This window comes from Dendrobium catenatum, unplaced genomic scaffold (genome assembly GCF_001605985.2).
Source record: "Dendrobium catenatum unplaced genomic scaffold, ASM160598v2 fragScaff_scaffold_314, whole genome shotgun sequence".
NCBI classification, from domain to species: Eukaryota; Viridiplantae; Streptophyta; class Magnoliopsida; order Asparagales; family Orchidaceae; genus Dendrobium; species Dendrobium catenatum.
Genome location: NW_021318776.1, coordinates 36,158 through 64,058, shown reverse-complemented (window position 1 = coordinate 64,058; position 27,901 = coordinate 36,158). Strand labels below are relative to the sequence as shown.

The 27,901-nt window shown below is 36.1% G+C and overlaps 1 protein-coding gene across 4 annotated transcripts in view; it reads left to right on the top strand.

Moving 5' to 3' along the window:
* The window catches only part of LOC110100796 (chaperone protein DnaJ-like), a 48,249-nt gene extending 20,735 nt beyond the window's left edge, over nucleotides 1–27,514 (top strand). For 2 of the 4 annotated variants that reach the window (XM_028693529.1, XM_020828468.2), the window contains 5 exons: nucleotides 11,028–11,157; nucleotides 12,263–12,423; nucleotides 22,317–22,393; nucleotides 22,471–22,588; nucleotides 26,756–27,193. In XM_028693529.1, coding sequence (XP_028549362.1) covers nucleotides 11,028–11,157; nucleotides 12,263–12,423; nucleotides 22,317–22,393; nucleotides 22,471–22,588; nucleotides 26,756–26,963 — 694 coding nt within the window. In that variant the 3' untranslated portion in view covers nucleotides 26,964–27,193. The other 2 variants (XM_020828471.2, XM_028693530.1) reach the window with 2 other exon arrangements.
* Nucleotides 27,515–27,901: the final 387 nt, after the last annotated feature.

Sequence of the window (27,901 nt, the reverse complement as noted above, 5' to 3'; positions counted from 1 at the left end):
TTCTTGAACACTATGGACCTATCAAGAAAACACTCAATGAATTAAATTGATAATAAAAATCAAGGTTTAAAAACGCGACATCAGGAATTGAGGCATTTTGTCTTAGCAAGCCGAAGTGTAAGCCTCGAGGCGCAAGCCTCAAAACAGAAAAATAAAAAACATATGAACTTATAAATAATTCATAAAAAAATAAAAATAAAACATCAACATATTTATTTGATTCATCATCATAAAGATATAAACTATAAATCTCAATATTAAATATTTTAATAAAATAGAAGTTTGAAATGAGATTTAAAGTAAACTCATTTAAAATTTAAATGCATCATAAAATTGGGATTCATGGCAACCTCATTATCACATACATATTTTTAATAATAGCCCTAGTATTTAATTATTATATCATCCTTGAATTTTGTCTCATTGTCATCTTCTTAACCTTCTTCAATTATATCCTTTTTTTAACTCCCCATATTAATTAATATTGAATGTAATTAAATATAAAATAAAGTAACAATTTAAAAACACAACAAGGTAATCCATCATAAACTATTTTATCATGGTTTAATTCGAGGTGCATCATAAGGTGTGTGCCTCGAACGATGTTTAAACCATGATAAAAAACGAATTAGAATTAACTCGTATTTATAGATACTCCCTTTGGGGCCAACAAGAGTAAAATGCAAGTTGCATATAAATAAATCATCTATTTGAAAACACTCTAAATATTGTAATGTACGACACTTTCTCAACCTGATCTACAACACACGCACAAGCCGATATAATGTGAATAATCTTGAACTCAAAATGAAAGTCGCATACACGTTCTAGAAGTAATATTCATGTGAATAAATGCTATGTCAGACTCTTATACATCTCAAACAATTGTGTTTGCAGGAAATGTCTTTCAAACAAAACATGATGGTCCAACTTGTTGCATGTTATGGTTGCACAAATGTCTTAAAGTGACAGGCATATTAAAGAATTGTAAATAAATAGTGCATCCTGTAAGTAAATAGTACACATCATGAATGAATAGTGCACACCATGAATGAAAAATTTTCAACAAGGTAAAATAGGCATGATGAACCAAGAAATCTCCCGGCCCTATTGTTAAGAAGAGTGAATTACTATTCTCATTAATAGCATTCAACCAGCCAGGTAACCATATGCTTCGACCTGCATTGAATGCCGGGCTATTCGTTGAAGATAAGAGTACATCGAACCCATACGAAGTCTTGCCATGAGCAGATTGTATCCATTGGGCAAATATGGGTTCGATTAAGATTTGTTTTTCCTGAGTATCAAAAGCTAGCACTATTGCGCATCATGAGTCGCATGGTTATTTCAACAATGTGTGTATGATGCATCAAATAAATGATATCAAATATATTTGCACAATATCTGAAATGTAACACTGTCGTTGCAAGGTCCCAAGCCCTGAAAGAAAAAAAGTGGAGGAAAATTTAGAAAGTTATGGGTCTTGTGTCTAGTAACTAGAAAAGGAAACATGAAACAAAAGAAGAATACTTCCAATGAAGGTATTAAAGATAAGAAGACCAGCTCCCCTTCCTTGCAAGCATCTCACAATTGGGAAGTTGGTGAACCATCCAAGCAAGCAACACCTCCCATAGACATTGATCTCTCCACTATGCAGTTGAAGTTTCCTACCGAAACATTTCCTCTAGAACCCGTCTGGACACCATCCAAGGAAAGATATTCTCTAAGACTCATTTTGCTAAGGAGCTTCAGTGTTTGGGATCTATTGCAAAATCAACCAAGAAAGTGGAAGGAGGGTGGCCGCTCAGGTGGTCAAAGTTGAGGTTCTCCATAGGGTCTTGTAGGGGACGCCACCATCTAGCTAAATCACCACTGGAGCACTGGGATACTTTTCAACTCTCTAGGTTGTTTTAACCTTTCTCAAGGTATCCTCCCTTCTCTCGAGCGTACCTTAGCCAGATTATTTGGTACTTACTGCAAGCACTTTGGTGGTCTCACGTTGGCAACAAAATAGTAGTTTTTTGTTTCTTTCTTCATGAAATGTAATGATGCATGAATAGTTATAGTTTGTATTATGCTTCTCTCTCTTTTATTTTTTTTTGCTGAGGGAGATCTCTTTTTAGAGGCTCCATCCATGTTGTACTCTGTATACTTTTGCCTTTATTTTAAAGTAATGTAAACGCTCTTGAAAAAATAGAGAAAAATGGATGGTCGCTTTAGTTATTAACAGACAACGTAAAACTTGTCAAATAATTATGTCATGAATCATTTAATATATTGTTTTAATGCACCGAGATACTTTTCAACCCTCTGGGTTGTTTTAACCTTTCTCAATGTATCCCCCTTCTCTCGAGCGTACCTTAGCCAGATTAGTTGGTACTTGCTACAAGCACTTTGGTGGTCTCACATTGGCAACAAAATAGTAGTTTTTTGTTTCTTTCTTCGTGAAATGTAATGATGCATGAATAGTTATAGTTTGTTTTATGCTTCTCTCTTTTTATTTTATTTTGCTGAGGGAGATATCTTTTTAGAGGCTCCATCCATGTTGTACTCATTGTATACTTTTTGCCTTTATTTTAAAGTAATGTAAATGCTCTTAAAAAACAGAGAAAAATGGATGGTCGCTTTAGTTAATTGACAGACAACGTAAAACTTGTCAAATAATTATGTCATGAATCATTTAATATATTGTTTTAATGCAAGGGCGTTCCCTAAAAACGATGCGTTGTATGTCCTAAATACAACGAGATGTGTGCTAGGGCCGTTGTACATGCGCCTTGGTACAATATTAAATAAGGGCTCCCACATCATGGACAAATGTAGGCAAAGAAGCTAGTTCATAAAATTAGAATTATGATAGGAACTTGGAATATAGGTTCTCTTATGTGCAATTAAATTGAATTAATTGATATTATGATTTATGGGAAAATAAATTTTCTATCCATCCAAGAAACTAAATGTGTTGGTAGAAGGCTAAGGAGATTGATAGCTTAGGATTTAAACCATGATATTCTTGTAGAAGTAATACTAGAAATGGTATAAGTGTGATGTAGACAAAGGAGATTGATAGCTTAGGATTTAAACCATGATATTCTTGTAGAAGTAATACTAGAAATGGGGGGGGGGGGGGTCAACTCATGTCCAAAATAAATCAATTTTGGCCCCTCCCGAGTCTTCAAGCTCAAAGAATTTAGCTCATTTTTGAGCTGATTTTTAGTTCATTTATTGGACTAGAGGTTAGCTCATTATTAGCTAAGTTTTAGCTCATATTTATCTTATATTTAATGCACTTTTATTATAGTTTTAATGTTTTAAATTATGGTGTCTCTTGGGTTCCAAAAGGGCTTTTGGAATTCCAAGATTGATGTTTTATTTTCCAATGTGTGGCTCCTTGAATTCCACCATGGCTTTTAGTGTCTTTGCCCCCTTGGATTCCGACCGACTGCTTGTTTTCCACGCCTAGGCTCTTTCCCGTGGCTGTGGCTCCTCGGTTCCGTGCGGCCTCCTTGTCTCTCGCGATGGCTGCTTCGGTTCTTGGGTTTGGGCTGTTTTTTTATAAAAAGCAATTAAGTTTTTAATGTTTGTCTTTTAGAATTCCTATGGGAATTTATTAGGAGTCTCTTTGTATTCCCCTTTCATACCTATAAATATGAGGGGTTATGTATTGTTTTAAGTTAGTTATGAAATGTGATTTTTGGAATCTAACCTGCGGGTTATTGGAAAAGCTTGCGAGCTTTGTCCTTTCTTCTTTCTCATCCCCTCCGGAAATCCTGCGGGCTCTTTCCACCCTTCTTCTTGGCTTCTAATCTCTTCGTCTCTCCGCAAGTGCCACTCCACCTGTATCCCTCTTCTCTAAGTGAAGCAACTTTAGGGTGTCTTTTTATTTTATTTAGAGTCTTTTGTAAGAGTTTAAGTTATTAAAATCAACGTTTGTAGTTTTAATTTCCGCTGCTTAGTCTTATTTAAGTTATATCTTCTTTTTGAGGTATTTTGTGTCTTCTTTTATATAGGAAGTCAATTTTCTTTTTGTGATAAAAAAATATAGGGTCCCCTATATTTTTTGATTGCATCAAAGTGTGATTATAAATAAAAGTTAGAAGGATAACATTGTAAAAATTAATAGAATTGAAGATAGAATTATAATTTTAAAAATTATTGTTGATGCTAAGGTTATCAAGATTATAAGTTTTTATGCTACTCAAGTATGTTTAAATATGTGTTCAAAATTAAAATTTTGAAATGACTTGAAAGCATTAATATAAAATATACTTATTTAAGAAAGAGTTTTTATGGGAGGAGATTTAAATGAACATGTTGGTAGAGATAAAAAATTTTAAAAATATTTATGGTGCATATGAGTTTGGAGTGACTTGAATCCTTTAATATATTGTATTAATGCTAGGTGTTCATGGGAAACGACGTGCTATATGATTTGAATACACCTAGAAGTGTGCAAAGGGCCGGGCCGAAATTGTATCTTTTTGAGAGTAAGATACAATTTTGACTATGCATGAGAAAGTTGATGTTGTGGAAAAAAGTAGCTAGTGATATTAAGAATATTGTAAATGATATGCTTGAATTATCAAAAGGAAAAACCTTTTAAAGTAAAAATAGTTGGTGGTGGAATCAAAATATGAAAGAAAAAATAAAAAATAAGAAGCTTTGTTACAAAATTGGTTTGGATGTAAAAGCTTGAAAAATTGGAAAAAATATAAAGGGGTACGTAAGGAATATAAGAAAGTAATATGTGATGCAAAGAATTTTAACTTTAATAATTTATATAATAGATTATATACTAAGGCGGGTAAAAGATATATGTATAAACGAGCCAATCAAAGATTGTAAAAGTAAGAATTTAACTCAAGTGAAGTACATTAAAGACGAGATTAAAAAGTTCTTTTATTAGAAGAGGACATTCAACAATGGTTGATGTGATATTTCGATAAGCTTTTCAATGAAGATTCTGAGAATACGATTGACTTTAGTGACCTTAGCATCCTAAATAAAAATAGAGTTTTTTGTTTTATCGTTGTACTAATAAAACTGATGTTAGAGAGGTCTTAAAGAAAATAAAGTGTGAAAAAATGGTTGTACCTGATGATATTCCAGTAGAGGTGTGAAAATGCTTAGGAGATGAAAGAATTTCTTGGTTTATAATACTTTTCAATATATTTTTGAAGACTAAAAAGTTGTTAGATGAGTGAAGAAGAAGTTTTTTGATTCCTATTTTTAAGAATAAAGGGGATGCACAAGAGTGTGCAAATTATAGAGGAATTAAGTTGATGTGTCATGGATTAAAACTATGGGAGAGTTATTGAGCATAGGTTACGAAGTGATACTAAGGTTTTTCAAAATCAATTTGGATTCATGCTGGGTAAGTCTACTATGGAAGCTATACATTTATTGAGAGGTTTCATGGAGAATTATTGGGAGAATTAGGAGGATCTAAATATGATATTTATTGATTTAGAGAAAGCATATGATAAGGTTCAAGAGAATTACTTTGAAGAGTTCTAAAAAAGAAAGGAGTTAATAATGCTTATATTCAAGTAATTAAGAATATGTGTAGGAGCTATTACTTGTATTCAAACACAAGATGGTTTGACCAAGTATTTTTCTACTTCAGGTGGATTACATCAAGGATCAACTTTAAGCTCGCATCTTTTTTTTTTTGGTCATGGATTTTATTACTAAACATTTGCAAGAGGATATCCCATGGTGTATTCTTTTTGCTAAAGATATTCTTCTTGTTGTTAAGACTATAGAGGGAGTTAAAGGAAAACTTAAATTATGGAGGTCAACCTCATAGTCTAAAGGTTTTTGTTTGAGTAGATTTTAAATCGAATACATGGATTGTAATTTTTGTAGTAATAGATCTAGTGGTGGGATTATGACTTTGGGCTATTTAAAATGAGTACACGTTTTAGATATCTTGATCTATTGTTTAAAGTGATGGTTAAATAGATGAGGATATTATTAATAGAATTCAAGTTGGATGGTTGAAGTGAAGGAATGCATTTGGTCTGATGTGTGACAGAATACTACCCATCAAACTTAAAGGAAAATTCTATAAGATGGTGGTGAGACTTGCAATGCTTTATGACGCAAAATGTTGGTCATTAAAGGAGAAGCATAAAAGTTAAATGTTACATAAATGAGAATGCTCAAGTGGATGAGTGGCTTCGCTCTTAGAGACAAAATGCAAAACAAGTATGTACGTGAAAGGGTTGGAGTAGCTCTAGTGACAAATTAGATTAGAGAGGGTCGCCTTATATGGTTTGGTTACATAAAACGTTGGCCTTCTCATGATTCACTTAGGAGACTAGATGTATTAGAGTTGGGCTATATTAAGAAAGATAGAGGTAAACTTAAAAAGACTTGGTTAGAAAGTATTAGAAATGACATTTTTCTATTAGATTTAAAAAGAAATTTGACTCTTAAGAAGACATAATGGAGACAAAGAATTCATGTAGCTTATCCCTCATAGTGGGATAAAGGCTTGATGTTGTTGGTTTTGTTATAATCTTCTTAACAAGCTTTATATCGAGCTTGTTCATGAGTTTTAACTGATATTGGCCATGAACAGGGGCAGAGCCAGAAATTTTTTCATGTGGGGGCATAAGTTATTGAATGTCAACTTTTTTCATCGACAATGAAGAATAAATTATTGAAATAATGATACTGTAATAATCTGAAAATGAAGAATAAATTGATTTTCCAAAAAAAGTAATAAAAACTGATTAGAGTCAAATTTTTAGATATTACTAGAAAATTCAAAAGAGTTGTGAGATATCACACATAGAACTATGAAAGTAACCCATTTCTTAAAAATATTTTGAGTTGAACGTAAACTATTTGCTCCATCTTCTCTTCCTCTAAAAAAAATAAAAAATAAAAAACTCTCACTCTATGTATTTTCCATTGTTAGCAGTGTTAGGACTGCAAGCTTTATTTATTTTTTAGCAGCAAAAACAAGATCATAAAATTGAAATTTCCTTCAATAGGCACCATTCATTGCATTGCCATTTTCTTCAACCTTATGCACTTCGCACCACCGCCAATCAAACCAGCAGCGGCGGAGGGAGAAACACCGCTTATTGTTTCTCCTCAACGAGAGCTCGAGTGCCCAAACAAATGGTGTTTGTTATTGTGCATCCATACCTTAAAAATACCTTTGCCAATTCCAATTTCATTTTAGTACTTTTCCACCAATTCTTCATCTCATTTCTGAAGCAATCATCCAAGTCTCTCTGAGAGCTCCAACATCCTGTCCTTCTGCTCCAGGCTAAATTTGGTCCGAAACTGCATTCTTAGCGGCATCACCAACACCACGGGGTCGGAATCGTGAAAAATCTTTCGGCATCGGCAGGCAAATCCCCATCTCGGACATCGTTGCATAGCGTAAGTGGCATGTGGGGGGCCAAAGAGAAGTACGGAGGTGGGGAAGGCTAGGGCTTTTTGGTCCTCATCAACGCGACGACCTGCAAGCTTTATAAGTAGCCAAGTTTTTTTTTTTTGGTTCAGCTCTGCGGGCTTGCAGTGGTGGAGATAAATAAATAGACAGAGAGACGCCGTGATGCTTGACCAGGAAGCATGCAGACTCCGCATGCCTTGCGTGAAGTATGAAACACGTGAGTTTGAAGAAGGTGGAAGGAAAAAAAAATTAAAGCTATTCTTTTGTATATTTGCATGAACATAAATAACTTTAATTAGATCTTAATTAGATAGTAATTATGCAGTCAGTGGGGGCCCGTGTCCCCAGGGCCCCAGCGTGAATCTGCCCTTGGCCATGAACATAAACAAGCCGAACAAATAGCTGTTCAAGCTTTTTTATTTAAGTGTCAAGTATTTTAAAAATTGTTAAACATGTTTATTATTTAAACAAACGATTATGAACGAGTTATAATTGAGTTGAACCACGAGTAGCTTGTCAAACGTTCGGTTCATTTGCAGCCAAACTAATCGCAACCGCTTAAGATTATTCTTTCCATTTTAATAGTATGTTGAATGAATGTTTGAAAGCTTTTCTGTTGGATTAGTTGCATCCCTCAATCCCAGGAGAAACCAAGGATCAATGGTATGTGAGCATTTTTATTGTTATCCATGGAGAGGGAACATTGGTTCTGTTCATAGAAAAAAGTAGAAGATGAAAGAAATTTGGCAAACAATGATGAAGCCTATAACAATGAGATTAATTTGATACAATGCATTGATGAAGATTGTAATAATGAGAAATGTTTGTGGTTGAGATGAAAGTTGCTGTTATAAAAATGTAGGGAGAAGGAAGAGAGTGCAACAACGAAGGCCGCATGATTGTTGTAATGTAGCAATGAAGGCTACTGTACGTGCTCTTTGATGTCATGACAATAATTTGTTTAGTGTTTCATTCTAACATTTATGTAGTATATATACAATCCCAAGTGAACTTGTAATAGTAAATATACAAAATCAGGAAATAATAATTATTGAATAATTATAATAATTCATGGATTAATGAGTAAGCAGATTAAGAATTATAGAATAATTTTAATAGTCTATTGTTGATGAGTAGTCCAATATGGATTCCATGGATCAATGAGGTGGAAGAGGATGAAAAGTGGGTGAAGTATTTGTGGGTATGTCTCGGCTGACATAAATTATGCTAGAGTTTCACGGAGGCGATATGGATATATAGTAGGGCATGACTTAGGTTGATGAGGACATCGATCCAAGGTTCAAACAGGTGTATCGCTGGAAGCATCGCAAATCGACGGCCACGATTCAGAGCTTATATTTTTAGTTATTATGCATTTTATTTTATTTATTCCTTTTGTACCCTTATGTTGAGTTGAGTCATGTTGGGGCCCTGAGGGCATTTTAGTCTTTACTTTTCTTGTATGATTGAGACCTATATATTTGGGTCTTTTCTCTTGTAATGGTTAATGAATATTTTGAATGAAATTTGCTTTAGTTATCTTTCTTCTTCTTCTTCTTCTTCTTGTGGAGAGCTAGAGAGGAGAACGAGAGCCCAAGGTGTGGGCGAAAAGCAATACCCGCCAGTCATTGGAAGAGTCCGTGACTCGTGGTCTATCCCCGTCACCCGATCCCCTCCCTTCTCCCCAACCCGCCGGCCTTACCCCCCTCATAGCCGCCGGCCACCCCACCTCCACCATCCGTCCGTAAGCCTCTCAACCGTTGACCCCATCCGCCATTCCCCCACGTATTCCAATTTTGAAAATTCAAATTTTGAATTTAAAAAACTTTTCAATTCTGGAATTTCCTAATTAGGAAAGTTTTAAAATTCGAATCATGATGAAATCCAAATTCAAACGGATTTTATTCTAAACCTTCATAAATTTAATGAGCCGATTTGGAAACTATTTACTTGCTCCCACACCAAATCCCTTCCTCTAGAAGCCGCCGGCCACCTTGCATGGGCCCTTCTTCATGCCACCAATTAATGCATTGATTACCCCACTAATTTGAAATCAATTTCAAAGTAATTCCCCCCTAATTTCGTTCAAAACTTGAATTAAATTTCAGGTTTTAAAATTGAAACCCCCTCCCTCCTCTATTGAACCCGCCGGCCTCCCCCTTTGATGGTCACCATTAATTGCTCATTAATCTCCCTTAATTGCATTTGAAATTTGAAATTAAGTTCAAATAACTCCCTCCTAATTTACTAAAATCTGAAACTAATTTCAGATTTGAGTAAATCTATTGCTACACTCATCTAACCTAGAACCCCTCTCTCAAAACACCCGCAGGCCTCTCCACCTTCATCATCTCCACCTTCATCATCTCCACTCTTCCAACGCAAGGATCTCCCCCTCACCTTCACTTAAGTCTCCTCTCTTTGAAGAATTCTCTACGCCAAGCATGTATGGCGGATCCGGAGCTTGAGTGGGGTCTTGTGTTCAACGCCGACGGAAGCTTGAATATCCTACGGTCACCATTCTTTGACGTAGGATTTGAAGACGACGCCACCGTGAGAGATTACTTGAAACGAGTGGTTCCTACCATTGCAAGCGTCATCGACCGCCAACATCCAAACTACAATTGGAGCATCGACCGTCGATCATTTCCATCGTCCTCGCCATCGATAACCTTCCCGTGGATCAAGGCCGTTGTGGTTGCTACCGTTCTCGTGGCATCGTCGGGTTTGCTAAAACCTTTCTTCCGCTAAGCCTAGTGTAGTCAAGTGATACATCCCCAAGGTGAAAACTCTCATTATTAAGTTGTGGATTGTTGATTAATAGCTTTTGGTATTACTACTATCTTTGGTTATCTTTGAGTTTAGCTAATCTACATGTACTTCCTCGCCTAAGCTAGTTGAAACTGAAATTCTTTAAGGAAATTTACTTGTCATTTCAATAAGTTGTTACGTGAAATTTCTTTACCAATTCTTCTTTAAATTTCTTAACAAGCTCCTTTGCATAATGTTTCACATCATAGGTAATGAATTGAGATAATATTTGCATATTCATAATATCACTAGCAGCTTAAGTAATTGCCAAAATGATAATATTTGCCTTATTAGATGGTTTGGTCACATAAAACGACGGTCTTCTGATGATCTGGTTAGGAAAGTAGATGTATTAGATTTGACTTTTGTTAAGAAAGTTAGAGGTAGATCTAAAAAGTCTTGGTTAGAAAATATTTGAATTTATCAAATTTAAATGAGAATTTGACTCTTAACAGGACATGATAGAGAAAAATGATTCATGTAGCTAACCCCACGTAGTGGGATAAATGCTTGATGTTGTTGTTGTTGCTGCTGAATTGCCATTCAACTTCATATGTTTATTTGATGGTCCCGTGAATGAGGTGACCTTATATGATGTATTGCTTTTTTGCGTGTTTAGATGTGGTGAATCTGTTGCTTTTTTAATGCATTTTAGATATAAGAAGTTTCAGCGCATCATTGTAAAGGTTGACAACAGACGCTCCTCTTTATTTCTACTTGAATGTGCTAAAATCATCACACATTCGTAGGTAATTATGTTCAGTCCTGTATAACAATCCCCATAAGTTTGTATCATATGCAGGGGTGTTGTTGGTGAGCTTTATCTTTTTATTCACGTCAACGAGAAACCAGGAATCAGAAGGGAAGGTCTTAATTTGTATTCAGAGATCGGCCTTGATTATATAGAAGCAATATTGGGGACTACGATTAAGGTAAAATTTTTTTGGTGGTTAATCCTATTTTTCTTCCCTTCAAAATCTGAATTGTTCTTCTGGCAATGCCTTTTAAACTTTTTCACCACCAGGTTTGATATCACATTGATAAAATTTAGGCTATGGTCAATTTACCTGTCATTCGTTTTGAGATCACCAAGGTATTCTGGTTTGTTGTGTTATTAAAATCTAACTGCTAAATGATGAACGATAAATTGTAAAATATATGATTCGAACCCTTGAACTTTGGGAATTAATCTTATCTTTTAACCATTGGGTCACAACAACGTCCAAGCTGTCAGCCCTGCTTATGAATTTGAACTACAGTAGAAAATCGTAGATAGCCTAGGCTACGATGTTATATAAGTAAAAAATAGCAATAGGCTATAACCAAAGCATGTGAAAAAACTTGAGCAGATCGTAGATGGTAGATTGCCTAAATGGCGTGTAAGAAATTACCACAATAAGCAATAAGAAAATAACATGAACCCCTACTTGTAGTCCAAGCTACATTATGGATGGTTCAATCAACAATTGAAGTTAGTTGAACCAATGAAAATAGGAAGGCTGTGTCTTATAACATAATCAAAAGACCGTAGTAGCAAACAAAACTTAATAAATTAATTTAAAGAGAACACATCTCATTCTCATAGGCGTTTACAACATATGCATGATTTAAAAAATAAAAAATAAAAAAAATGCAACACCAAACTCATAAATACTGACCTCAATGCTCAATTTCTGTGTTTTTAACTAGTATACCTGTTTTGACTTACACAGAAGATCGACTAGTAGGAACTGGAACATGCAAATCTTTCTTTGGTACTCATTCATCCTCATTAGTGGTAGAGAGTAAAGCTTATTTTATGTCAACAAGATGATTGACAAGTTCTGTTAATTTCTTTGTGTCATTATTTAGATATATGGTGGCATTTCCCTTGCTTGTTTTACTTTAGTTCCTCATAATATAGTGAATTGCTCATACTTTACATGTATCGTGATTTGCCCTGTATTTCTTAAGCATAGATTTTAAATAGTTTGTGAAAATGCACTGAGTTGTATGAATGCTTATCAGTTACACATGGGCAACTAAATTCCTACCTAGGTTGAGACGGTTGAGGGAAGTCGAGATCTTTGCATTCCTCCTGGGACGCAGCCTGGAGACATATTAAAGTTTTCTAACATGGGGGTACCCAATGTCAAAAAGCCCTCAGTTAGAGGCGATCATCATTTTATTGTGCGTGTTCAAATCCCAAAAAGGATCAGGTTTGATTCTCTCTTGATATTCCATGCAGATAAATATATTGTGCGCTTCTCAGTTTTTTTTTTAATATATGTTTAGCTGTAGGAGCTCTAGTATATTTATAAAACTATAAACTATTTCAAATGCTTTTGGAATACAACTTTTGCATAGATTTATAGTCTTTATCACTACAGTTATTTAATCTTTTGGGATTGGCATACAAAAGAATGTAAATTAAAACTGTTTTGGTGGGTAATGGTGAGATTATTAAAAAAGGTGCTAACGTATGATCTCTTGAGAAGATGATGATAAAACGGAATGGAATGTTACGGGGACGGGAAAGTTGTTCACCCTAGCAAAATGGGGAATGGTAAGAAGGTAGGACCATGAGTCGCATGCTATAATTTGACAGCCAAGGTTAAGTTCTTGTTGCTTTGTATTAAAAGCCAATGTGTATTAAACTCTCACTTAGAATTCGATGAAGAAATCAATTTATATTTTTATAGGAAATAAAGATACGAGCTTAGCTTAATTTAAGGATAATCAAACGAAGAATTAAATGATAGGGAAAATTTTAATTTTGATCTTATGACGGACAATCACTTATGTAACAAGGACACTAACATGAGACAAGGACACAATACAATATTAACATCAGAAATACATAATTGTAGAAAGTATGATATAGCACATTATTGGTAGAATACATTTTTTTATAAATTATTAATATAAACTGAATAATTAAGGCACCCAATGTTAGTATTTTCGATAAAAAAATATCATTCATTGAAGTATAATATCAATACTAATAATAATATAAAAAGAAGGGGAGATGGAGTGAAGTGGACTAATTTGGGTTAGGTTTTTGAGGTGGAGTGGTTTTTTAGGGCTATTAGGTGCTAAATTATGGGGTGTAGTAGGTAATGAGGAGAGGAGTTTTTGTGGATGCTTGGGAGTTGAATGGAAGCTAAGATGGGGTAGATGGTTGAAAGCAAAAGTGTGAGGGCTGTTGGAGGGAATTAGCTGTAGAGGAGAGTTGTTTGGGCAAGAGGGAGAGGCGGTTATTTCGTGCACTTGAGAGGGGGACTCGAGTGTGATCGGGCTGGAGGGATGGAGGCTTCACGTACGGGGGTCCTTTCTGCGTCTGTGGGAGATGGAGTGAGAGGCTCAGTTCAGTAGGTGAGGAGGGAGGGAGGTCGGGTTGCGGTTTGCAGGGAGGAAACGGGGTTGCACCGGTCAGAATAGGGATCGTAACGCTGGACGTGCTTGCGGCTTCGTGCGTGAACGGGAGTTCAATCGCGTGAAAGGGATTCGGTTGTGTGCGGGAAGGTCAGACTGGACCAGGTTGCTTACGTGCGATGCTGGGTCGTGCGATTGGGTCAGGTCTGTAGCTATGAGGTCAGTCGACATGGAAGGTTAGATGGGAGGTTTGACTATGTGTGACTAGAGCAGGAGATGGACGGGCGATGAAGGCTCTTGTCTGAGGAAGTTTTCATGTAAAATAGAAGACCCGAGCTCTTCATTTGTCCTTGCTTTAATAACAAGAACAAGATGTAATCGTGGTAAGTCGTAGGATTCTAGGGAAGAGATGCTAGCGGCGTTGGTGCTGAATACCAGGTAAGTGACGATGTCATTTTTTATTTAATTAACTTAATTAATTTTTTTTAATATAGTAGAGAAAAATTCACACACACATATATATTATTATGTAATTTAATTAAAAAATTTATGCAGCTCAATTTGCGCATCGTTGCCTCAAAATTTATATCGATTTTCTCATGCAAGGTCCCTAGGCAATATCACAATCATTTCTATATAATTTAGATATTTCAAACATAATGGAGAAGTCTGTTTTGCGATCGAACGTCGTTTGGGCAGTGTCACGCAACATCGTGTGCGTGGATCGTCAATTTCAATAATCTTCGCTCGATTCGATTGTGAGGGGCTCCGTATTAGGTAAATTCAACATTCCGATCGCATCGGCGAAGTCCATTTGGTGATCATGATCGTTTGAGCTGTTTAGTGATGCTTCGTGTCGCTCCTGTCATTAATTTTAGTCATTTTTGTGCTTGCTAGTGTATTGGTCAACATTTTGATCTTGTACAAATCTACTATCAGAAAAGATATATTGTACACAAATTTCAAGGCATGTCAAAGACGTGTATGTTTTGATATTTTCCCAACATGGGCAAGAATTTTTTAAGTGTCTATTCTTCATTAACCCCCATTGAATTTTTTTTTTTTTTTGTTGGATTGATCCTCCTAGTAGTCATGTATGGTTTACAAGGGCATTAGTTTAAGTTTATTGAAGAAAACTTAGTAGTTGGTATAATGTTTGCATTAAAAAAATCTTGAAGCAATTGTTTGATGTGATTGATGAAAACTTGTTTGTCGTTGGGATGGTGCCGCATAAGCTGCTTTCCAAAGAGGGAAAAGATAATGGCAATCCTTTGACCTGAGATACTTCCTGAATTAGGCGATGAAAAGTAATTCAGCTTATAAGAAAACCATTCAGGTGGTGTGATCGGATTATGCATTTGGAAAGAACAATGATGGATCTCATATAAAGAAGATGATTAGTCTTTATGTGTAGGAGGAAGAGAATTACAGAGCAAGACAATAGCGCACATAACGACCGTTGATGTAGGCAAAGGGGGGTCAAAACATTTTGAATTATAATTTTGGTGAGCTCTAGGTCCTCTACTAGAATCAGCTCATTAATGTCTAGTAGAGAGTCTTTTCAGCTCATTTTCTGCCTCTTTGGTTTCCTCACCTAGCTCCCCCTTTCATGATTGCCTTTTCCCCTTCCCCTTCGTCTTCTTGGTCTTCTCCTGGTTGTTGCTGTTTCTGAAATGTATTCATTTCTCCTTGCTGTTCTCTGTTTGGGGCCTTGGGCTGCTTGCTGTTCTCGGTTTGGAGCCTTGGACTGCTTACTGTCCTCGGTTTGGGGCCTTGGCTGTTGTTGTTCCCGTGACTAGGCTGTTGGGGTTCCGCCCCCTTTTCCCTGGTCTCCTCGGTTTTTGTTGGTTCTGTCCCTTATGTTGTGGATGGAGATGAATTTGGCTGATATTTTGGATGTCTTTTCAGCTGTTGTTTGTGGTGTCTTTTGGCCTTCTATTTCCCCTTATTTATTAAGTTTTAAATAAGATTTTAGTGGCTGTTTAGCTGCCACTTTTATCCTATATATATGTGATGTTTTGGCAAATAAAAAAAGAATGTTATGATGTGATTTTTGGGAGCCTAAACCTGCGGGTTTCATTGTGGAAAAGCTTGAGAGCTTGTTCCATTCCTCTCCTCTTCTAGGAAAGCTTGCGAGCTTCTCCTCCTTCGTCCCAGCTTCTTATCTCGTTCGTCTCTCCGCAAGTTCGATGTCACATGTATCATTCTTCTCAAGGAAAAACAAGTTTAGGTGTTTAAGGTGTCTTTATTTTCTAAGTTTGTAATCGTCCTTTATATTATAAAAAGTGTCTTTTTGGGTATTTTTGTGTCATTTTATTATCCTAGGAATGTCTTTATTTGCTTGCAAAAATTTGGGGCTTTTCCTAAATTTTTGCATGCATCAAATTGGTATAAGAGCTTAGGTGTGGTCTTCCTAGGTTGTTTTGTATCTTTTTTTAAGAGTTAAAAAAAAAAATGGAAAATCACAAAAAAATTGAGTCAGTCTTGGAAGAAATCCAACCAGTCGATCCTACATTTGAAACCCCAATGGACAGTTGGGTTTCGTCAGAAGGGGGTTCAACAGATCCACTACAAAATGAATTGTACAAGCTTCAAGTGAAGATGCATGTGTACAGAAAATTATATGAAGAAAAAGTGACTTATGCAGTCCCAATTCAAGCAAGAAATGGAACTTATTTTGAAGAAATATGAGGACAAAATTCGAGAATTGGATGCGACGCATCCGGGACATACTCAAGCCTCATCAGGAGATGAGTTTTTCCATCCAGGGGAGAATTGATGTAGGCAAAGGAGGGTCAAAATATTTTGAATTATAATTTTGGTGAACTCTAGGTCTTCTACTAGAATCAGCTCATTAATGGCTAGTAGAGAGCCTTTTCAGCTCATAAATCTAAAATAAATTATGGTTCATTCCCCCCATTTGCTGCCTCTTTGGTTTCCCCACCTAGCTTGCCTTTTCATGATTGCCTTTTCCCCTTCCCCTTTGTCTTCTTGGTCTTCTCCTGGCTGTTGCTGTTTCTGAAATGTAATCATTTCCCCTTGTTGTTCTCGGTTTGGGGCCTTGTCCTGCTTGTTGTTCTCGGTTTGGAGCCTTGGGCTGCTTACTGTTCTCGGTTTGGGGCCTTGGCTGTTGCTGTTCCCGTGACTAGCTATTGGGGTTCCGCCCCCGTTTCCCTGGTCTCCTCGATTTCTGCTGGTTCCGTCCCTTATGTTCTGGATGGAGATGAATTTGACTGATATTTTGGATGTCTTTTCAGTTGTTATTTGTAGTGTCTTTTGGCCTTCTATTTCCCATTATTTATTAGGTTTTAAATAAGATTTTAGTGGCTGTTTAGCTGCAACTTTTTTCCTATATTTATATGTGATGTTTTGGCAAATAAAAAAAGAATGTTATGATGTGATTTTTGGGAGCCTAAACCTGTGGGTTTCGTTGTGGAAAAGCTTGAGAGCTTGTTCCATTCCTCTCCTCTTCTAGAAAAGCTTGTGAGCTTCTCCTCCTTCGTCTTAGCTTCTTATCTCGTTCGTCTCTCCGCAAGTTTGACGTCACATGTATCCTTCTTCTCAAGGCAAAGCAAGTTTAAGTGTTTAAGGTGTCTTTATTTTCTAAGTTTGTAAGCGTCGTTTGTAATCGTCCTTTATATTATAAAAAGTGTCTTTTTGGGTATTTTTGTGTCATTTTGTTATCCTAAGAAGGTTTTCATTTGCTTGCAAAAATTTGGGGCTTTTCCTAAATTTTGGCCTGCATCAACTGACATGTATATATGCTTGTTTCTAGCCTAACCCATGAGGCAGTGAGGGGGAGGAGTCCACTAAAATTTATAAAACTTAAGTATATATGGTGTATGGGGAAGTCCATCTTAGCTTATCGGGGAGCAAGGAGAGGGAAAATAAGGGAAATGATAGAAAAGGACGAGACCAAGAAGAAAGGCTTCTTTTTCATATAAAGTAGTTTATGTCTTAATAATATATTGTAATCAGCACCTCTTAAAGGACAAGAAACCTTTATAAGCCGCTTCTTGGCTAAATGCAATATTTAAGTGGCATGGGATGTGGTCTACAATTTGGGCCTGAAGGCAATGAAATGCCAAATATTGGGCTTTGGGCGATGTCATGATTGACTAGCTGTTGGATTCTCAGGTGAGGTGTGAGTTATGGAGAAATATTTTGGCTATGATGGATCATTGTATATGATGAACACACGTTTCCTTCCTATAAGCGTTAGATGTCTTGCATTATGAATGGGCTACCAATTGATGAGAACTTGGAGTAGAAAGCTTTAGATGTCTTGCATTATGAATGGGCTACCAATTGATGAGAACTTGGAGTAGAGAATGGGATGACTTTAAAACGTTAGAATGGAGACCGAGTTGAGTTCAGGTTCTTTGAAGGAAACTGGGCTCTAGGTAAAGCTTGCCGAGAAGCTTGATTTGTGAGGAGGCCAAGTTGTTGAGGAGGTCAACTTGAAGAAGTCAACAATGGGTGATCGTGATAATTTTGAATTTCTGGTGGATTGCAAACTAATATGGTATTCTTTGATACACATCAATTTAAGTGTGATGGGTGACGGCTTGGGAGACTGTGGTCAAAAGGGATATTCTTAAAAGTAGCTCTTTGGAAGCAAGTAACAAATAGTCGGGTGGAGGCCCCCTTGATTGAGTTGCTAAAGATGATTCTGGTGGCTTTCTCTTATGGGAGCTTTAATCTTGATTGTGTTTTCCATGTGTTCAGTCCTTCTGCAGTGTGATACCCAAAATCTTTTTAAAATGTAAGCATGAATTTGCAAAAAATTTACCCCATTTTCATCATATATGTGCATATAGAATATAAGCCTGCTAGGTAAAAATAAAGTAGTTGGTTAATTAAATCAAACCTTAGGAAAAATTATTGTTCATTTCATTAAGTGTACTGTAGCTGAATTCCACTTACATGTGCATGCATCTGTTGATCCACTTAAACCTTCACTCCCACGGCTAGGTGTGGTTGGCATTAGTGGAAATGCATCCATCGATGTTAGGATTATATTATTATATTAGTGGAAATGCATTTTGCTGATGATATTTTTCTTGTTGATAAAACTAGAGAGGGTGTTGAAAGTAAGCTTGAATTATGAAGATTAACATTAGATACTAAAGGTTTTCGCTTGAGTAGATCTAAAACAGAATATATGGAGTGTAATGTTAGTAGTAATAGATCTAGTGAGGGGATTGTGACTTTGGGCGATCAAGTCATTAATAAGAATACACGTTTTAGATATATTGGATCTATTGTTCAGAGTGATGGTGAAATAGATGGGGATATTATCAGCAGAATTCAAGTTGGATGGTTGAAGTGGAGGAATGCATCGGGCTTGTTGTGTGATAGAAAAGTACCCCTCAAACTTGAGGGAAAATTCTATAAGATGGTAGTGAGGCCTGCAATGCTTTATGGTGTTGAATGTTGGCCATTAAAAGAGAAGCATAATACTAAGTTAAGTGTGGCAGAGATGAGGATGCTCAGGTGGATGAGTGGCTTTACCCTTAGAGATAGGATACAAAATGAGCATATACGTGAAAAGGTTGGAGTAGCTCCAGTAGAAGATAAGATTAGAGAGAGTCGTCTTAGATGGTTTGGTCACATAAAACGGCGGCCTTCCAATGACCCGATTAAGAGAGTAGAGGTATTAGATTTGACTTATGTTAAGAAAGGTAGAGGCAAACCTAAAAAGACTTGGTTAGAAAATATTAGGAATGACCTTTCTTTATTAGATTTAAACAAGAATTTGAACTTTAATAGGACACAATGGAGAAAAAAGGATTCATGTAACCGACCCCACGTAGTGGGATAAAGGCTTGATATTATTGTTGTTGTATTAGTGGAAATGCATTTATTAGTTAACTAAGGTATTTTCCATTTCATTCCCACCCGTCATTAATTTCTCTTTGGAGTTCGAAGTAGTCTTTTGTCGAGAGCAAGCCACGAGCTACAAAGGAAGCTGGGGAGGCCGTGAGGGCTACTCGGCAGAAATCTCAAGAAATCGGTAGGAATAAAAGAAAATAAAAGGAATTGAAGGGAGGGGATAAGAGGAAGGAGACTAGAGAGGGGTAAGGGAATTGGTTTGAATGAGAAGTTTTGTTGTGGTAAAATTCTATATTTTTTAGCATAACATTTTTTCTATAACGTTAGAATTCATTTATGAATGACTATGTTTTATTATTTAGGTGGTCCATAAGAGAAAAAATGGTCGGGGTATTCTAGGAGAATAAATCAATCATAGTAGTCTAAAAAATGAAATTAAATACTCAATCTTTAGTATAAGTAAAAGAAATGATAAATTTTTTAATATAATCTTGATAACATTATTTCTCAGATTATCACTTATCACGTTATGATGACTTATAAGTTTATGATCACTTGTTAAATTGAGTTATTTGGTATATTTAGTTATTTGATATATACCATGTTTTGTATGTTGTAATTTGATAATTTGGATGTATGCTATGCTAGTCTGAAGGTTAAGGAGACCAGTCATATTATGGGAGATAGGCCCGTACAAGTAAAGATGAAAGACCTGATAAGATAAGCCTTAATGAGGACCATATAGAAGGTACCTTACTCTCCCTCTCTCTTATGAAAAATTGGAGATTTGGATCCAATTTTAATGGGAGGAGCCATAAGTTTGCTAAAGCATATAGTCATCATATGATTAGTATGAAATAAGAAACATTGAGAGAACTGGAAGAGTTTATATAGTAAATTGCACAGTTGTCTGCATTGATTATTTATAGTTTTACACTCCTTATGATTCTTATAGTAATTCAAATATCAGTATGCAGATTATTGGTGTCTTGTTCTTGTACTAAGATTGTGTATTTTATTGAACATTCAGCTCACCAATGAATGTATTGCAGGAAAAGGGAAGGAGCTAGCGGGGCTCTAGATAGGAGTGTATATAAAAGATAGAGCAGTAAGCTGTACATTAAAACTTTTTTGTATATAACCTTTATTTAAAACTTTAGTAAAGCTTTGCACTTTATTTTGTTGTGTAATGAATATAATTCTGAATATGAAATATTGGGATAAATTTTTAAGACTGAAAAATTAGTTTTGTTGGGATAGTCTAGATAAGTTATTTCCCACTCACTCGATGCTGGTAGAAGTAGTTCAGGATGGGTGTTAGTAAGAAATATATATGTTTGGTTTTACCTTCTCTGTTACGCTCCAAGTTGACTAAAAGGGGTCAAAATGGATTGTGAAATGGGGTGTGGAAGATCAGGTGATTACAGATGCATACACGTATATAATCAAAATGCAGTAATGCCTATAGTCAAGATTTTATTTTTCAAATGATAATATATCTAAGTGCATCATTGTATATTCAAATCAGACATTTATTTGATGACAAAATGCACAAGAATCTATGTTTTACCCAATAATTGGCTTAAGTCATTACTACCTATTAAGTAATATTCTATTAGCAATCGATCAATAAGTAAATTGATTGTCACTGCCTACCCTATTATGCTTTGGTGGGTTTTCAACAATCAATCAATCATATAATTAACTATCATAATTCACATTTATCCACTACATCAAAGCAACTAAACCTCCTGGGCATCATTACAATTTATCCATTGAATAGCCCTAGGGAGGTCCCAAAAATATAAAATATGACTGTCACATCTTATTGGTTTTTAACTGTGCCTTATATCCAATTAATAGAAGGTATCCCCCAATCTGATCAAATTAGTTGCCCCTTTTAATGAGATATAGGCACTCTGAATATAAAAATTATTAGGTAGGCTGGGCAAAAGTATATGATCATGATGGGACTAATGATGATCATATCCATCAAGCTCACTAAAAAAATATTAGAAGCCATAAGACTAATATAACTCTAGAAAGGCCCATATACATGAATGCTAAAAGCTCTACAATATGCAAAAAATTCTTAGATAGGCTGGCCAGAAGTAGTAGAACAGACTCCTTTCGTTCAAGAAGAAAATTTGGAATTTGGAAAAATTTAGCTGGTAGAAGCTGTGTTTGTGGGGCCATCCTTGCATTAACTTGAGTGTAAACTATGCAATAACATGCATAATAAGGATGCTATGTAGAAATGATGGCTTAAGATGGCAATTATGCGTAATATGTTCAACTAATCTTTACTCTCAGTCAACACAAAGATGTAAATTATCAAGTAGGCATAATTAATTGAAAACCTTGTTAAAGATACTAAAAAAAGACCTTAAGCGGTTCTCTAGAAAAAAGTCTTACAGTTTAAAGAGACAGGGAACTAAATGCAGCTATCCATTTAAAGTGTTTTTATGCAAATATCTTATTGATATTATATTTACTTGAACTTTTCCACTTTTGAGTATATATATATATATTGCTTTTGTGTCTGCTATCTACCCCTCTATCCTAAAAATATTGATTTTGCTGCAAGGTATATGACAGGTTCACAAACATGTGCTTCTGGAGCTTATTTGTGCGTAATCCATCATTTGTATTGAAAATTGTATTTTAAATCATGCTGTATTTTAATGTTATAATCAGAATATATATTGATCGCATAACAATAGCCCAGTAGGGCAGTTCCTTTCAGAGTATTAAAAGTTTATTTCAGATATGAAAATGTTATTTGTCTTATCTAAATTACGTGTTGGTGCATTCTTTAGAATATTTTATCAAGATCCAAAAAAAAAGATTTTTCATTTTGTATCTTTTCTGTCTTTGTTGGCATTTTTATCAAAATTTTCAGTGAGAAGGAGAGGTTTCTAGTTGAACAATTGGCTTCTCTCAGGAACACCTTGGAGGATTCCTCAACTCCTCGAAAAGGTGAGACTTGTTCTTTTTTTTACTTAAAGAAGGCTCTCATCTTGAGTAAACTTGCACTCTTTTTATAAATATTGCAGGGGTGTTTCAGTATGATGGCAGTAAACAGCAAACAAGAAACCAACAACCAAATGCTTCAAGAAAACGTAGAAGAAGACCTAATCAATCTTTTTGGGGCTCTATTAGAAATTTGTTTGGGTATGCTTTCTAACTTGAAAATTACATGCCCTTCCCAAAACTGCATATAGTTTCTTCAGTACCAGCAAGCCTGAATCAATTCCCTCGCTTAATTATTTTGTTTCACAGAATATATACAAGAATGGCTAGCTGTATGACAGCCGTTTTTGTTTAATCCCATGCTTAAGCCTTTATTTCGAGGTAGACTCTGGAGATGCCTAGAATAATGCTTTTTGAAAATTTCATCAGCATCTGCTTTCCTGCAGTTGTCCTGCATACTGCGCCAAAGTTTTGATGGTGTTAAAAGGACTGTCCATTTAGGCAGGAAGCAGGGTCATTGATTAACCCTTTTTGGTTGAAGTAAATGGACGGGCTGAAAATGGCCTTAATAGGCTTAAGTGAAGCAGTAAGCTCATTTATGATTTAAAAATTAGCTTACAACACCCAACACCCATGACAATGTCGACGACCATCACTTATTGTTGGCTTCCATTGCTCGAGCTTACTAGGTTCTTCTGACCTATAATCTGTTTGTGTATCTAAAGATCAAACGGGTCTAAAGCTTTAATGGGTGGTTCTGCATTGCTCTTCAAATTTCAGGCGAGCCTAGTCCCATAATAAGCTTTCTAGGGTTTAACTAAACAATTTGGATTGGTTATTCAAAATACTTGCATCACACAAGCACATGTTAACATCTAACCATGTGAGTACTTGAAACAGACAAAGAAAAACTATTCTAAACTTATTAAGGCAAATGAGTGGACACGTACTTTTTAAAATTACCCATTGTTTTTTTTTATGTGAAAGGGTTTGAATGTACAAAAAAAAGTTTTCTTGGTTGCTTTAACCTCCTACCCCAAGTTATTTTTTTAGATAACTTTAGATCAAGTTATTTTTGCTAAAGATCCAGCATATATGATTGTTATTGTTAAATCCCATTCATTCCTTGGCTCTTGATCTCACGGCCAACATGGGGATCCGTGGGAGGCTCATTTGGATCATGCTGTTAAATCTCAATAGTCCCTTGGCCCTTGATCCCACGGCCAATTTGGGGATCCTTGGGAGACTCACCTGTATGACTGTATCATGCCAATCTCCTTCTATATTTGGGTGGCTGATTTAGGAAAGATTATATTATGGTAATTATGCATGATTATGTCGTTATTTGTTTCTTTATTAAGACATCTTGTATAGATCTATAAATATGGATAGTTTTGTATAATGAAATTGAAGCATTTTTCCTCTCTAATTCTTGAATTTAACATGGTATCAGAGCAAGGCATTCGTTTCTTCTTCAAAAATTAGAGAGAGGGAGGGTTGATTCTTGCATTTTGTTCTTGCTTGCGTGCGTCCAGGGCAGTTGAGAAAGTGAGAGGGTCTTCCCTTTTGCGGTCTTCTATGTGCGGCTCTTGTGCATGCCTACCTAGGGGTCTAACCGAGTGAAGAAGATAATCAGGAGAGGGAATTGCATGCGTGCATGCCTGAGGGATGATCGGCCTTCATGCGTGTGCTGGAGCCGAACCAAGAAAAGAATGAGCTATTCAAGAGCTGTTGTACACGCCATCAAATCCTCTAATCGAAGAGCCCCTCCTTGCGTCAAATCCCGACCGCTTCTGCATGTTCCTGATCCTTTACCCTTATATTTGGGAAATGTACAAGAAGGTCGAAGCCTCCTTGACAATAGAAGAAATTGATTTCTCCAAAGATCTCAACCATTGGGATCAATCCCTCAAATTAGACGAACACCAATTCGTAACCCATGTTCTCTCCTTTATTGTCGCTAACGGAATCATCATTGAAAACCTTGCCTGTCGGATTTGGATGGAAGTCGGTTCAATGGATTTGAATGGAACGGTCCTAATACGTGGAGTTGCACCGACAATATGCGTGGTGGAGAAGAAGATGGCTTTCTTTGTGGTAAGGCTGTTCGTTGCTACGGTCTAGTGCGTGTTTACGGTGACTGAAGAGTTGGTGAGCACTCAGATGGTGAAGTATGCTACTTCCCTAAGTAAGCAGTTGATTGTGGATATCGAAGGTGAGGTTACAAGGAGATTAGAAACACTCTATCCTGCCCTGAAGGAGCTTGCGCTTGCTGGTTCTCTAGTTTCCCACCACTAGCGTTCGTTGCTGAAATTCTGAAGAATACAGGTTCCCACCACCTGCCTTCATTGATGGAATTCTAAGGAATACCGGTTCCCATCATCGGCCTTCATGGCTGGAATTCTAAGTTTCCACTACGAGCCTTCATTGTTGGAATTATGAGGAATATAAGTTTCCACTACCGGTCTTCATTGCCAAAATTATGAGGAATATAGGTTCCCACCACCGGCCTTCATTGCCAGAATTCTAAGGAATACTTGTCTTTCCAATGGCCTTCATTGCCGGAATTCTAAGGAATATTGGTAAGTTTACTTCGTGCGTTTGAGATTGAGGAGAGATTGAGCAGGAGGGCTCCTTTCGCGTGCAAAATCCAAAGTCTACCTTGCAGAAACGAGAGAAGTCAGTATGGGACCTCTTGCGTGTGTACAAAAAGAGCTGAGAGTTCCTTCATGTGATGGTCTGGGGCTAGGACAAGGAAGAGTGCAAGATATGCTCTCCTTCCTGCGATCAGATTAGAGGGATCAGAGCCCTTGCACAAGGTCGATCGAATATGAGTGTTCAGTTGGATTTGGACGATTGATTTCCATTGTGCTGAAGGTTGGTTCGATTAGACGGGAGGAGATTTGCATGCTAAGTGCTGAGCTGCTTGAGATGTATTTTTTTGCTGCTTTCCTTGAAGCTTGCCGCAACCCTAAAATAGAAATTTTTTTCAACCGTTGCGCCTTGATTGCCGGCCTTCCCTTATGGTTGTTATCATATCTATAAGCAATGTAGTCTTTATTGTTGCTCTGCTTAGTATAGTCTTCATTGCTACCATTTTTCACTGCAATGTTTGAAGCTAATTTATCCCAAAGTTTTCACCAAATGGAGGACTCTATGATGTATCAAGGGAATTGATAACTCTATTTTTTTTAGACTAATTATTAAGTTGGAAATAATAGATCTGTATTCTCCAGTTTGAGGCGGAGTGTTAAATCCCATTCATTCCTTGGCCCTTGATCCCACGACCAACATGGGGATCCATGAGAAGCTCATTTGGATCATGTTGTTAAATCTCAACCATCCCTTGGCCCTTGACCCTTGATCCCACGACAAGCATGGGGATCCGTGGGAGGCTCATCTTGATTTCACTGATCTCCTTCTATATTTGGGTGGCTGATTTGAGAAGGATTATATTAAAGCAATTATGCTTGATTCTGTAATTATTTGTTTCTTTATGAAGAAATCTTGTATAGATCTATAAATAGGGATAGTTTTATATGATAAAATTTAAGCCTTTTTCCTATCCAATTCTTGAATTTAACAGTTATGCAGGTTAGGATTTTGGAAGAAAGATGTGCATGGATGAATTATAATATTTTTACAAGTACGATGAACCTGAAGAAATTATTAGCATTAATATGAGATGCCCATTTTAATACCCTCCTGTTTAGAGTGCTAATTTATGGGAAGTTTATTATGCCGTTGGTGGAAGTCTATACTACATGCTTTCTCAAATGTCTCATCTACTCGATGAAATGGGAACAAGGCCCCATTTTGTAAGATGTCTTATGTCTTCATCTACAAAGTGTTTTGAAGGGCAAAACCTCAAATAAATAGGACTGAGAAATAAAAGTTCAAAATAGTCATCTGATCATTCACATGTGCATAATTTAGTTGAAGAGAATCACATTTTTCCAATTTTGTCACTCAACTATGCAAAATCGATCTCAAATAATCCCCCAATGACTGAATTATGATCAATAGATGCAGTGGAGGGACTAAATTGAGATTTATTTTGCATGACAATTCCCATCAATTTTTGCTTGAGGAACTATTTGGGATTCATTTTATTTAGTCCAAGGGCTAATAAGGAGAAATATAATATTCCAGAATTTAATTTGTCACATGAATTAGTTGGGGGATTATTTTGAACTTTAATATTTTAAGAAAATTAAGAGAGCATGAAACTTATTTTTTAACATTTGAATTCCAATATATAAATTGATTTTACCAAACTATACGTTTGCAATATAAAGAGATCTTTCATTAAGCCCATCATGGCTTTGCCCATATTGTCTGACAGTAATGTTTTTCTAACTTTTGCAGAAGAAGTAAATCAGGGAGCAATTTTTCTTCGATATCCACGCATGCAGCAGTTCCAACGTTGTCCTCTGTTCGAGCTGAGCCCACTTTCGCTTTTGCTATTGGAGCTATTTTAGTAACCTGTATTTTCTCTGTGATAGGCAGAAACCATCGCAGCTTTGGTTCACAGCTACGCCATGGCACAAACAGACTTATAAAGAAAGATGAATGAGGGGAAATTGCAGATGTAAGTTTTTTATATCAATAGCCAATAGTATCATATTTTTATTTTATAGCTATTGTCACATTTTCTTTTTAATTTTTGGATTCTAGGAGAGTTTGCAGTTTTGATGTCTGGTAGGTGATTTTTTTTTTTTAATATTGTGGGAAAGTACTAAATTTTATAGTGGAGAATACCTGTGAACTTGAAGCTTGCGATAAATTGGTTTCTTTGTTTTGTTAGATATTTCTGTATTGGCTAGCTAAGTAGCTGAACTGGGCAAGGTCAATGAAGCTCTGAAAGATTGAGAACTAGGTTTCCTTGGGTCAATCATAATGAGCTATATATATATGAATAGAGACATGCACGCAGGTACGTATAAAATGCTTTCCCTGTAATCAGCATTGAGTGAAATGCTTTGGTTGAACATACTTTTCTTTCTTTCTTTTTTAATTTATTTGTAAAATGGGGAGGGATGGTGGGTATTGCAGTTATTATGAAGCACAAAAATTAAAAAGAGAAATATAACTTTTTATTGCCCCATAATAGTTATAATTGATCAATTATACCTGTTTTTTATTTTTCTTGGAGAAATATTCTCGGAAGTTTTTTTCTAGGTATTCTTGCTATATAGAAATAGAATTTAAAACCCTTGCTCAAGGTTCACATTAACATTTGAATATGGAGTTACTCGAGCCTTCCTTTTCGCTACATCTCCAATTCTGATGATCTTGAAGAGCGTGTGATTGTTGTGTGGCAAAGATTCCTGGCTACAATCGCCACTTTCCAATTATCATTTCTATTCAAGAGTAATGATGTTATATGTTTGATTATTTAGGTTTGAATGTGTTGTTCAGGCACTAAATCCTAAATCCATAATGACATTAAACATCACGTTAGCTGTCATCTTTGTAGAAGGTTCAAATAATTTTGAAAGATGATACTTGAAC